General features: G+C 37.2%; 1 protein-coding gene across 2 annotated transcripts in view; it reads left to right on the top strand.

The window, feature by feature from the left end:
- The window catches only part of ASCC3 (activating signal cointegrator 1 complex subunit 3), a 280986-nt gene that overhangs the window by 11076 nt on the left and 256429 nt on the right, over window positions 1–13481 (top strand). For both annotated transcript variants that reach the window (XM_086631271.1, XM_086631272.1), the window contains exons 2-3: window positions 10408–10551; window positions 11337–11487. In XM_086631271.1, the coding sequence (XP_086487397.1) occupies window positions 10462–10551; window positions 11337–11487 (241 nt within the window). In that variant the 5' untranslated portion in view covers window positions 10408–10461. The remainder of the gene's footprint in view (window positions 1–10407; window positions 10552–11336; window positions 11488–13481) is intronic.

The raw sequence follows: 13481 nt of genomic DNA on the forward strand, positions 1-13481 counted from the left end.
TCCGCCACTTTACTTACAAGTCAGTGCAATTCTTGGACATAATTTTTGATTACAAATTCAGCAGAGTATAAAATAGTAATATCATAAAATACCAGAGACAGTGTTATTTAAGCGATTAATGAATCCTTGATTCTGATTTTGGTGGTGCTAATAGCTACACAACTCATGCAGTGAGTGTTACAATTTCAAAATGACATTCTCACATGGTTAATTTTGCTACTGTCAAATGAATCTCAGAAATACATTTTCCAAGTCTGTAAGAGTTTTGCCAGTAATACAGCTGGACTTGTCCACATACATAATTTTTTTTTTTTTTTTTTCTGTCAGATCAGTTTGTAAAAATCACTTGCGATACCATACATATACGTGTAACAGAGTGGTTGGCTGGAGGTGTTACAGAGTGTTTGCTGCTTTGGGATCCGAAGGCTGCTGATAGTGCCTCCCATGTTTGTGCAGGGGTGCGTTAGCTGTGTGGCCACGCAGTCCCCAGGCCTGGGAAGAAGCTTAGTGCTTCAGGGTCACTTATGTTAGATGTCCTGTGTATTGTCTCTTGTGAACGTAGTAATCTTAAAAATAATGGCAACTGATATATAATGGTTGGTTATATGCCTCTTAAAAACTATTTTCTAGGCTTTACCATAATACTTTTTTTATTTTGGTCTATGCTGTTTCAAAAACTATCTCAAAGTTATTTTGGGAATCTTATAGGATGGGTTAATGAGAAGTAAGAGAACAACCGTACTTGCACAGCGTCTGGTTTGTAACTTGAGTAATAGTGTGCAGGCAGGGTCTTGGGGATTAGTGTACCTGGCTTAGTTTTTGTGTTATTGCATTTGATATCCTCCTTAAATGCTAAAATAGGTTATGTTTTTCTCAAAAGGGATTGTTTGTGCTTCTTTCAAAAGCATTTGGGGCAGATGCACCAGATTCAGACTAATTCTGTTCCAACCTTGAGGCCTATTGAAACCATATTTTGATGGAAATCAGAGTTGATTATGAAAGATAATAATGGTATTGAGTGGATAATAAGAATCCAGTTATTTAGAACTGGGAGATAATACAGTATTTGGGGTATTTGTTGAGTTGTCTGTAAATCTGGTAAGTGATTCAGGTGCTTTAACACACATGTGTTGCCAATTTAAAAAAACCTCACAGAATGACACCTTGTATCCAGCTACTGTTTCAGAGGGTGTGGTCGTTTCATAGGTCCTGTGTTACATCTACTGATCCATGCAAATATCTTTAATATTGTAAAGGTTCCACTAGATGCTGTACTTAGGGACTAAATCCCAGCCAGGTGCCTGCCATAAGGGAAGCTTGAATCTTCCTCATGGTTCAGGCACAGGTCTTCAAAAATTGTTTCATGTTCTTGGTTTTCTATCCAAAATCACAGCTGGTTTTGGAGAGAAAAATATCAGTGCATGCAAAGTGCCCTGAAGAAAACGGGCTCTAGGCTTTGTGTGACACTTCTCTGTCTATAAGCATAGTAGTGTCTGCTTATGTGTGTGTGTTGTAAACATAACCACAGTAGACATGTGAGGTGCTCTCATATTACATTACATAGGTATGAGACCACAGAGTTCTTGGGGCAGTATTCAGAATGTAAATTTTTCTGTACAGATTCCCTGGGATGTGTGGCAGGGATTAAGATGAGAATAGCAGCTCTTCTAACGAACAACTTGTCAAATTTATTCTGCAATGGAGTCAAAGACTTTGTTTCTGCTTTCCAGTCTTGTTTCCAATTGTTTAGGAGTTAGACCTTAGACCTGGCTAGAAGCAGTCTATATATTCCTTACTTTTTAAGATTAATCTAGGCAAGGTAGGCAACCTTTGGGAGTATGTGTGGGGTTTGTATCTCCAATTATGCTGTAGGGACCAGGAATAGAAACAGATGATTTCCCCCCCACCCCCTCTGAAGGTTCAAGGGCAGGTGTGAGTGCTGAGTTGTGGGGAATAGTTTCTCCAGCAGGCATGGACCAATGCTGTTTTCACAGGAAGCAGTGGCAAAAAGACATTTCTCAGCCCTCAGTCTGAAATGGTCTTATGCTCCTGACTATCTCAAGATGTATTTGTAGGACTGAATGCTTTAGTGTTGTAAGAGTGGAGATGGAAGGGAGGGAGCGTTAGAGAGCAGAAAAATTAAGCATGGTTTTCAGTCAGTTTCACTGATAATGAATGAAAGCTGTCGCTGTATGGTATCTTTACTGTTTCTGTTGCATTTTCTGAAGTTTTATTTGTTAAATGAATTTGTCCCTGCTCTTAAACAAATCCATGCTAGTCAAGCTTGATTTGAAATATAGAATAAATTGGCTAGTTATTTCCTTCTATGGAAAATATCAAAGCAGAATTAACTGAATTATGGATAAGATCTACCTGCCATGAACAGTGTGACTTAGATATCCTAATTTTAGTAATTGGACACGCAGTTTGAGCAATTTCAGGTATGTATCTGTTAAATGACCGTCTCCTTTTGGTCTTACTCATTTTATGCTGCTGAAGCAGCTGGAAAGTGCAGTATAATTGCTTTCCTTCTGGTAGTCCCATTTTCCTTGAAGAGTCCTTTGGACTTTGTTTTCTTCTGTGTAGTAAACATAAGAAACGTTTCTCAAAAGAAAATAAAAAGGAGAACCTGATCTTAGTTGTACACCAAGCTCATGAGCCAAGAGTAATTTATCTTGTCTTTTGAAAGCTAATTTTTCAGTTAACTTTACTTGCTTCCTGAGTTTTGGGTATCCCAACAATAAGCTTCTATTATATGCATTGGTATTTCAGTTAATTAAACATATTTTGTATTATCCAAAAGTAACTTTCTTATTATAGCTTTATTATTTGAAAAGTTAATAAAAATAAGTGAAGTAATATTGTCGCTCTGCCAAAGTAGAGGTCCAATTTATTAACTTAAGTGGTATTAATCTGAGTCATTATCTCATCTGCTCATGGGATGTTACTAATTCCAAGAGGATGTTTGGATTTTCACTGTATGTCATAGTTGTCTATGTCCAGGCATAGCTGAGTGTTTTCCATGAGGGATGTCCTTGACTGCACACTGAAGCTGATAAACTATTCTTGATAATTCCTCACATTAATTTGCCTTGGTTATGTAAAGGTGCTCACACAGGTTTGTATAGATAGTATTTAACAAATCTTTCTAGAAGAGCTGTAATGTGATGAAATTTACCTCTTGCAAAATGGTGTTACACTTAAATACTTTTTGTATTATGCCATAGCTATATCTTTGCAAGAGCATTTTTCAGTATGATTATTTTCTGGTTCTTGCTTTTCTTTTTGGGTTGCTGAAGGATTTGGACACGTAGATGCATCCATTCTCTCCCTTGATGTAATATGAGGTCAGTTCACTCTCCCAGATCAATTTCACTGATGTTTTGAAGTGAAGTGTTACGGGAGACCACCTTCTGATGTTCTGAAAGGGCTAATGTACCTGTAAACTGTTCTCCTGGGAGAAGGCGAGGGGGTGAACGACCAAGGAACAACTCCCTGGCATAGTTTAGAAGTGATGCTAGAATGAGAAAACTTGTTTTGGTAAGCAATTCTTGTGGCCACCTTCAGAACTTCTTTGATGTAGTAATCAACGGTGGAAGTAAAATTAAACCTCCGTAGTGGCAAGATTCCTGTTATCACAGGTTGTGTAATGTTTAAAGGTGTGACTTGATCTGTGCAGAATGTTATTTTTAAAGCAGACTGCACAAAGAAATAAAGATTCTTTCTATTCTTGCCTTCCCATTAGAGCGCAGAAGAAAGATAAAAGCTTTTATTCTTGTTTTTCTGCTACAATAAACCTGTTTTGCTTGCTGATTATTACTTGTACAAATTTTCATTCGCAGGTAGTCACCCCGTTGTACCTCTGTGCAGTAACCCAAAGTTCTTTATTCCATTAAAATTTTATTGTGAATCTTCAGCAACTATTATAAGCAGGTTTTTTACCTCCTGAAGCTTTGCTGCGAAGAGCCTGGCAATGCCATCTCTGTGGCTGGTAGTTAGCATTGGAGGCTGTGTCCTTGTGTGCATGTGTAGACTCAAACTTGGGCTGCTGTTCACTACAGAAATGTGTTATGGAGACTTTCTTACTACCATCTGAGCAGGTGCTCTAGCATGGTCTTACCACAGCAGTTATGCAATTAAGTATTATGTATGTGTTATTACAGCAGTTATTTTTGCTGGAGTGCATCCCAGGTTCTCTCAGCCATCCTCAGTGAGATGCAACCTGTGTTACTTAGCTGTCATCGTTAGCTCAAAGATTTTTTTTTTTTCTTTCTCTCACTTATCTGTTGTTTTTCATCCTCTGTTTACTTCCTCTGGACATGTACATCTGTATTTAACTTCCATGCACCTCTTCCTTTTTCCTTAGTAACAAACTTTTCTGGAATGGAGTAAGATTAACCCCTTGGGGTGATTTTCAACCTCTGTTGATGGCATGATGTGAAAGAGAGGGTCATAGACAGCCCCTTATTAAACTAAAGTAAAACCAAACACACGTACACAACACCTTGCAGTCTTGTATTTGTGGCTCATGCCTAGTGTTTAAATGAACATTTGTGTTATATATGCTGAAGTTGGAGATTCGCTTATGGTACATCTCTGCACGTAAGGCAAGTCTTTAAGTCTCTGTTGCTTGGGATGCAGTTTGTCTCTTGCTGCAAAGAATGAAAAAGGTGATTAGGTGTAAAAATGCAGACATTTCTCTGTCTGATAATTGAACTTTGTATGCTTTTGGAAAATTATTCTGAAAAAAGGGGGTTTTGGGGGGTTTGATTTGCATTGGTTTTTTTAAGAAACAACACCTATGCTTACTAATGGTCTCAAAGTGCATCTAAAATGAACGTGTGATTGGGCCAAGCCACATGTTTAACATCACATCAAAACACCTGTGACCATAATCACAGGAAGCACCTCTCCAGCTGACAGTAGCAGGAGCAGTGAGTATTAGGCAGCTGGTGTTTAATCCTGTGTGCATGGTTAAGATTGAGAGAGAGAGAATCTGGAAAGGGTTAATACGCTGTTGAATGGCTTGCAGTTCCATTATTTGTTTTTTTTAGGTTTTTTTTTTGGTTTAGTGAGTTATATAATTAAGATCCTGAAAATTGTCTCCTATATGAATGATGGCACACACAGGCACTGTTATGCCTCCTCATTATGCTGAAGCATTTGCTCGAATTCTGGTATTCACTGAGATGAATACCGTGTATCAGGCAGCCACTCTTTCTTCCTGAGTACATATTCGTTAATCTTGACATCTCCCTTTCAAAGATTGACCCGGTCTTGACTGGAGATCAGCAATATTTGACCCAGACAACTTGAAAGAATTCCGGTGTAATGTCTGAACCTTTTGCAGAAAATTAGATGTCTGAAAGCTTACAATCGTTACTACATCATGTAGCAGTGCTTATAAAGGTGCAAAATACAAAGTCAGAAAACATTAATATTGTAGTATCTTGCTTTTGCCTGCTGTTTATGATGAATGTCCCAGACATTATTAAACCATTGTTATCCTTGGCTGTCAACTGTGATGCTAGGTGCTCTGCTTGTACTGTTTGAATCAAACATGCTTGGATAAGAAGTTTAAGTGAATCTAATACAAATGCCCTCATCATTGTAAAATAGCTTTTTCATCTAATGCTTTTATTTATTCCTTTAAAATGATTGTGAGAAATAGACACCAAATAGAATGGGGAAGTTTTGAAATATTGAGACTTATTTGTAAATAAAACATGAAGTTTACCTTTGTGTTAATGAAGCTGCTGAGATTAATTGTAGCAGTTCTAAGATGTGTCTGTGTCACTAAAATTTAATGTTTCAGGAATTGTTTATTTCGTAGAATCATAGAATGGCATAGGCTGGAAGGGACCTTAGAGATCATCTAATCCAACCTCCCTGTCATGGGCAAGGACACCTCTCAACTAGATCAGGCTACTCAAGGCTCCATCCAACTTGGCCTTGAACACCTCCAGGGAGGGGGCATCCACAACTTCTCTGGGCAATTTATTCCAAAGTCTTACCACCCTCGTACCTATTTGTATTCCTCTTGTAGTGTAAATAAGTAAAATACTCTGTGTGTTGATATATTTTAAAATGTCTTAATGTGTCATCATGTTTTGCTGCTTTTATATTTGATTTAGATAATCCTGTGCTAACATTGATTTTCATGTCTCTTAAATGCCTTTAAAGTGCAAAATAAGTTACTACATTGGACTTTTTTTTTCTTTGTTGTTTGAATTGCCTTACGGATGGGATATTATTTGCCTTTTTAGATTTCTTTTCATTTGAAATGATTCCTCTGACAAGTGAAAGTAAAAATGCCATTTGATCCAGATAATATGTGGTCAATAGAAATCTGCTATTAATCGCCAATGTGTAAAGAGTCTTTTTTTCTTTTTCTTTGTAATGTTCATTGTTTAGATTAGTTATCAATAATAACTGCTTCAGGTTTTATAAATTAGAAATTTATATAGACAGCAAGGAACTTGTTAATAGTTTAAAGAGTTATAGGCAATAGAGGCAAAACCTGGTAACATGGCTTAATATTCCTTAAATAGTTTAAACAAAATGACTGCTGTGAGGTTTTAAAGGATCTGTGACAAGCCAAATATTAGAAACTGCAGAAGCTGGTGCTTTAGTAGAGTGTAACTTCCGATTTTATGTGCGATTCTGTTAATGCTATGTTATTTCATCATTACATAAGTAAAGAAAAATTTGCATTCAGTTTGAAAATTAAGATACCACATTTGAGCAGTCCCCTTCTCTTAGCCCTACCGGTCAGCCGGCTTGTTTTGTTAGAGAGTATAGGAATTAAATTTAAAAGGAGCATCTCTTTGACCATAGTCTCTGTAACATTTCAGTGGAGAAGATAAAGAGACTGTTCCATTATTTGCTTATAGAAAAATCATGGGAAGGCCAGGAGTGGGAGGAAAACTTTAGTTGGTGCAAGTATGAAGTGGAAAACTTCTCTAGTCATGTTTGTTACCTTTGTGATATTGCTAGCATTTTTTTTAAATGTTTCAGTTTAATGAATAAAAACCCTGATGAGATTATGATCCATGTTTACAGTTCCATTTACCTTCAAACAATAAAGTTTAAATGGTGGCATACATGTATTCTGAGTATAATCTGCTTTTAAGTTTTAATTCCTCTCATACAAAGTTTCGAGGTTAAAATCACACTTGTTTTTAAAAGTAGTAAAATAGACTTTAAAAGATACTGACTCTCACCTTTGTAAAGCTTTAGAAAGGTGAATATTGCATTTTGCTTTACAGTCAGAAGCTTGGTGGAAAATTAAGGTTTTTTTAAAAGAGGCGGGGAATCTGAGATAGTGCTAGGAATCTTCAAACTTCAGTTCCCTTTCCTAAAAAAACATTAAAAAAACTTTAACAGAATGGGCCCAAAATGTCCTTATTTGATTGAAGAAAAAAAAAAAAAGGAAAAAAAAATATTTTTACCATGTGAAGTTGCACTGATCTCAAGCTTAAATTCCCATGCTGCTTGTGCCTCTACAAACATGAAATAACCTAAGTCAATGTTTAGAAGCTTAGAAACCTAAATCTATTCTCACACCTTTTTCTCGAGGGGAATGAGCAGAAGGATGGCAAAAGTTCATCTTGCATCTCTGTATGTGCGCCCTGGTAAATAGGATTTAATCACTGCTGCCTTTTAGGTCCTTGTTCCAAAACCTTAGCAGGATCTTTTGGTAGTACAGATGTTTCAGATCAAGCTGCTGGCAAACAGGTGTATTTCTGTCAAATCAGAAGGAATTAGTTACCCTTATGGTGGCTGTGGGAAGACAAGCAGGAGCTGATCTGCTCTAAAGGCAGCGTGATGCAGGCAGGTATCTGCCTCAGCAGGCTTGATGTGAAAGCAGGTAACTTATTTTTCTAAAGCAAATGAAAACTTATGCTGCACCTCTTTGGGCCACAGCATTTTTGACCCAGCATTTACAGCTGGCTCAAGTATGTTGCAGAATAATAGCTTACTTTCCTAATCTTTACTTTGGTTTTCATGTTAGCAATAGAGTAATTGCACTTGTCTCCTGCCTTCTAATTGATGGCTGTTTTTGTTTTCCTCTGGTGCCCTGGCGAGAGCGGGTGTCATGGGTCAGAAGTGAAGGGTACGTGAGGTTTGCCTATGACTGAGGTGCAGAAGCTTTGGGCAGCTGCTGTGCCAAATCAGCCCTTCTAGGGACCAGCAAGTTCTGAAAGCATGTGGAGCAGCGTTGATTACAGCATGAAGCACTGGAACAGGTTGCCCAAAGTTGTGGGTGTCCCATCCCTGGAAGTGTTCAAGACCAGGCTGGTTGAGGCTTTGAGCAACCTGGTGTCCCTGGTTGGAACTAGATCATCTTTAAGGTCCCTTCCAGCCAAACCATTCTGTGATTAGTATGAGCTCAGCTGTAGGGCTTCAGGGCTGTATTTGGCTCTTTGGCCAAGCTTGCGATTGGGAAGGTGTGCCGTTACTTATTCTTTGGGGTTCCAGATTTTTTATTTCAGAAAGTATTAATAACTTGATGAATAAAGGAGGAAGAAACATTCCTTTGGAACTTGATTTCCTAACGAATGGGCCTACTGGAGATGCTTTAAAATCTCTTAAAAGTGTGTGAAAAGGGAACTTTTTAAAAGTGGGTTAGAACTTTCATAAATTACTGTGCATGTTATTTCAGAAAGGACAATTAAGATAATGATGTTACAATTATGTTGTTTTATGTTATTTTAAGGGACCATAGCTCCATAGAAATAGGTATTCGATTGTAGGTACAAAATAAGTAGGCGAAATAGAATGATCTTTAAGAGCTAATGGCAATAATGTCATTGGAGCAGTATGAGAGTGATTTACTTTGTTTGTTGGGTTCAAACAAAAAAGGTCGGGTTAGGTTCCCTCAGATTTTGGGCGTGTTGCTTCCCTTCTATAATGGTGTCTATAATGTTCACGGGCTATTTTCACTGGGAGCTATGCTGGTATGACTTACATGTCATGTACCCACTGAACATCTCAAAAGTCGCAATGTTGGTTGACTCTGTCTGCTTCCAGGCTTGAATTTGAAAGTGTCCTCTTGATCCCCTTCACAGTTAAAGATTTTATATTTCCATATTTTGTAGCTTCATCATTACAACATTTTTCTCCAAAATATCAGCTGTTGTAATGGCTTTTTTTTCAAAAAGCATCTTAATGTGAGGTGGGAAAAAAAGTAGACCTGACAAGTCAGTGACATTTCTGTCTGTGACTGGAACGCTGCATCTAGACTTGCTGTTGTGCTATATTGCAAAGTTGAGAGTTAAAATACAAATGTGGTCATTAAATGAAGAAAAATGTTAAGGATAATTGGATTAAAGCAGGGAGTTCTGTACAGTATGTGGCTGTGGGGGAAAGGAAGTCATTTTATTAGCTCTGTTTTAAGTTATCTAAATTCCGGATGGCCAATGGTCTTCAGGCATGCTAAGAATGATGCAGATCATTAGGTTTGTAATGGTATCATTAATTGTTTCAAAAATAATCTAAATCTCTATCTATCTGCTACCATCCGAAACTGTAGCTGTGCATTAGAGTTCATTAAACAATTCAGCTGTGGGCACCTTTTGAAATTAAACAACTTGGAAAATAGCTTCAGTAGAAGGCTTGGAAGGAGTACAAGTTCAGCTGGAGAACAGCTGTGTGTTGCTGTATAGACATGACCCTGTTTCACAGAGGAAATAAGACCGTGCAGAAATAGGCTGTAGTCCTGGAGAGAGCCCCGCGCTGCATAATCGTGTGTGTGTGCACTTCCAGTTGCGAGGTGAAGGCATCCCGAGGCTTACTTTTTCTCAGTTTTCTGGTAGTCCTTTTTTTTTTTTTCCTTTTATCTCTTACAATAGGTTAGTGCTATATGTATTATGAGCTTTTTTTTCCCTGTTGTAATTTTCTTTGCCTGTTTTGCTGGTTAAAAATGGCTAAGCGGTTGTCAAGAAGGATGTCCCTGCATCAGCGCTGGAGGCTGTTAATGACCTGAAAGCTCCCGGTGTGGGCTGGTTCAGGGAAAACCTTCCCGTAGGTTGTAATCGCTGCTGTTGGGAGCTAAAGTTCAGTTACATAGATTTCACTGTAATGCTCTTGTGCTAGTGGTGCTAAAGGAATAATTGCCACTTTGCCTCATTGCTGGTAACTCTTCTTTAGGGAGGAGAGAGAAGAACCTGCTGCGTGACCTCTGCATGTTGCCATGTCTTGCCTACTGTCTGTGCCTTTCGCCTCTCTCCTGTTGAATCTTGATTATCAGCAGTTTGAGAGAGATTTTTTTTTTTTAAATTTTAACTTGTTTAATTGAAGTACCAGCCAAGTTCCGCTTGCTCAGAAAAGGTCTTTCAAGTTTGTGATGTGAGTTTGTATTTATAGCATTTACAAAGCCATGTTATTTGTTTTGTTCTCATCTAGGTGCTTGAACTGGGATTTAATTTTTCATCCTATGGATCACTGAATGAGTAACAGATGGCCTTACCTCGTCTTACAGGCGCTTTACGCTCCTTTTCAAATGTCACTAAACATGAGGATTACAGTGAAGAATTAGCTGACTTAACGGTAAAGATTTTTTTTTTCTTTTCCAAAGCATAATTGTAAAGTATTCGTGTGTATGTAGTAAGAATTGTTTGCTTTATTAATTTGCATTGCTATTTTATAAGAGCAGGCAAGCAAGACTGGGCAGAGTGTGTATGGTTTCCTGTGCATTCCTTCGTAGTGTCCTCACTCAAAGTCAAATTTGCTGTAGCTTTGTGATTTATACTAGGCTTTTACAATCACGATATGCTATAGGGGTAGGATCACTTGGCTGTGTTAGTATAGCCCTGTTACTTCGTGTTTCAGGAAGTTATTTACATTGGGCTGGGCTGGTATGTTTTTAGCTCCGAGCTTATGCAGAGCTGGGCAGCCAAATGTTTCCCTTTGAATATTAAGTTCACTTTGGACTCTTGTTGAGGGATGTTTAAAGTAGTGATATTGAATTTAGATACTTTTTTTTTTCCCCCCAAGCAATAAATGCATTGTGGGAACCTGTAACGTGAAATGAATTTGGAATCCTGAGAGCTGTAAATCTCATGAAGTTAGAAGAGTTGAGGTTTACAGAGTATTCTCCCTTGGAAAGAGTAAAGTAGTGAGAGAGAGAGTATGTATGTGTATCTTCCTCCTTGCTTATGCACAGGAAAGACTGTAAAGAACAAGTAACAGGGAAACTGCTTGCAATTTTTACTACATACTGACTGAATGCAATTGGAAAGAGAGTTTTTTTTTATTTGCTGTTTTATTTCAAAGGAATCTCCATATACTAATCTGAAATAAATAAAAAAAACCCAAATATTTTGCATTTTCAGACTAAAAGATCAAAACTACATGAACAGTTGCTGAAGTCTGATCTTACCTGGAAGAAGATAATAAAGTTTGTCGATGACAATTTGGACAAAAAAGAACACCAAACTGTAAATAGTGACTTAAAAACTATACTACAAGCTGCAAAACAAATAGGTACGTTTTCATTCTCTAGTAGTCTAATAATAGATTGTTTTGATGGGTTGGCTTTTTTTTCAAGCTGCTTTCTGCTTGCATACTTTGCATATTGGCACGATTTTAGTGCTACCTTGACTTCAAATATCTTTGAAATTCCAGTTAATCTGATATGTATATGCATAGTTTGGTTTTCTGTTTTGTTTTAAAATATCATTCTGTTGTTATGTGGATATTCTTGCTTTTTGATAGTATTGTTGTATAGTGTGCGGGATGATTTGTGATGGACCTTTACTAAGCAAAAGCAACAGCTTTTTTTGGAATGGCAATACCCTTAGAAAAGAACAATATTGATATTATTGGCTTTAATTCCATGTGATGTGTGTCATGAAAAATTGGACTGCTACATAGGCAGATAAAAATGTAAAATATGTTTGTGCTTGAAGTGTTTGGTGTTGAGGAGAGAAATAATAAATTTCACTCATCTGTGATTAAGTTTTTAAAACTGAAAATGCATTATGGCGAAGAAAATGTGAAAACTTAGTTTTGATTGTAAACTTAGTTTTTGATTAACAGACTAAAATTAAGTCAGCTTGTGCTGTTAGCAGAATGTAACTTCATCTGCTTGTAAACTGAGCACGTGGCTCAAGCTCTAACTGTCACATATTTAAGAATTTTTCATTTCTATCTAATAGGTATATTTTCTCCTTTTCTGATTGTTTCAGTTATCTTGACTAGAACTCTAAGTAAAAAGACTGATAGAGTTAGTATGTATAAATAGAGGGGGTTTTTTATTACAATACAAATGTTAACCTGCTTCGCTTGTGTTTCTGTTTCATGACAGTTCTTTTGGAAATAACTAGCAAATTGAGAAAGAAACAAGTATTTAATCACAGGCTTTCAGAAAAGGCTGGACAAGTTATTTGTGTCCAGCATGTAGTAATCACTTGTGCTGTACGGTTGCACAGAAGATGTCTGTTAAAGCTCTTACTGGTTGTAATGGCTATTGCTGTAGTGAGTCATCAGAAGAACAATCCCAAGTATTTCTCAAATCACTGACAAAAATGTTTTAAACTCATCTGAAGATACATGTTTTAAACTTTGCTTGGTGGTTCATTCCTTCCATGTTAGTGACATAGCTGTCATTTTTATAAGTTTCATCCTGATTTTTTTTTTCTTAATCCTATTTTTCTAATACAAGTGGTAGAGCTTGTGCTGTTAGTAGACTTTAACCTCTTCAGACCAGAAGTTAAGCACGTGGCTGCCTGTCTTTCTGAGAGAGAGACCTCTGGGAAGGGCCACCTCTCTGCCCCGACTCAGGTACCTCTGCTTCAGTGCACAGATTACAGCTGGTGCTTGAGATAAGCAAGGTTTGGGGGAAAGTCGTGCAAGGTGGGGAGTAAGTTTGCATCAACTGCCAGTGCCTAAGGTTAATATGGAGAAGGTGCAGTCTGTATTGATAACTGATCTGTATTGATTGAGAAGGTCTACATAGTTGTTTTAAATATCCTCTGGGTATAGTTTAGTCTTAAGAGATACTGGAATAGAATGTTGCCTAAGTTAGGGCTGACAAATATATAATGACTATGAAGTTTGCAGTATAAAAAGTAAGACCATGTGTGGTTTAGCAAGTAGGAAGTAATGTCTTGTGATGGGAAAAAAAGGTTATAAGCAAATTAAGCATTTGCTGTTCTTAGCTGTAAATGTTATCTATGAAAATAATTTGACAGATTTGTTTTCTGTATTAATGACAGAATTTAGTATTAGCTGTGTGATTTATTTTTTTTAAAAAATTTTCTTTAATTTCCACTTTTTGCCAAAGATGGCTGCAAAAACTTTTCTTCTCCCTGCCTTTAATAGCAGGCCCAATGTGGTGGAAGAAAGACTTGGAAGTAATAATGGTACGTTTTTATTTGATACAGTGGAGAGGACAAAACAAATGAAAACAAACTCATGATCATTTAGTTAGAATAAGTTAGAAAGAAACCATCAGCTTTGATGCTTCTGAATAAGGA

Source organism: Tauraco erythrolophus, chromosome 2, assembly GCF_009769465.1.
Source record: "Tauraco erythrolophus isolate bTauEry1 chromosome 2, bTauEry1.pri, whole genome shotgun sequence".
In the NCBI taxonomy this organism is placed as follows: Eukaryota; Metazoa; Chordata; class Aves; order Musophagiformes; family Musophagidae; genus Tauraco; species Tauraco erythrolophus.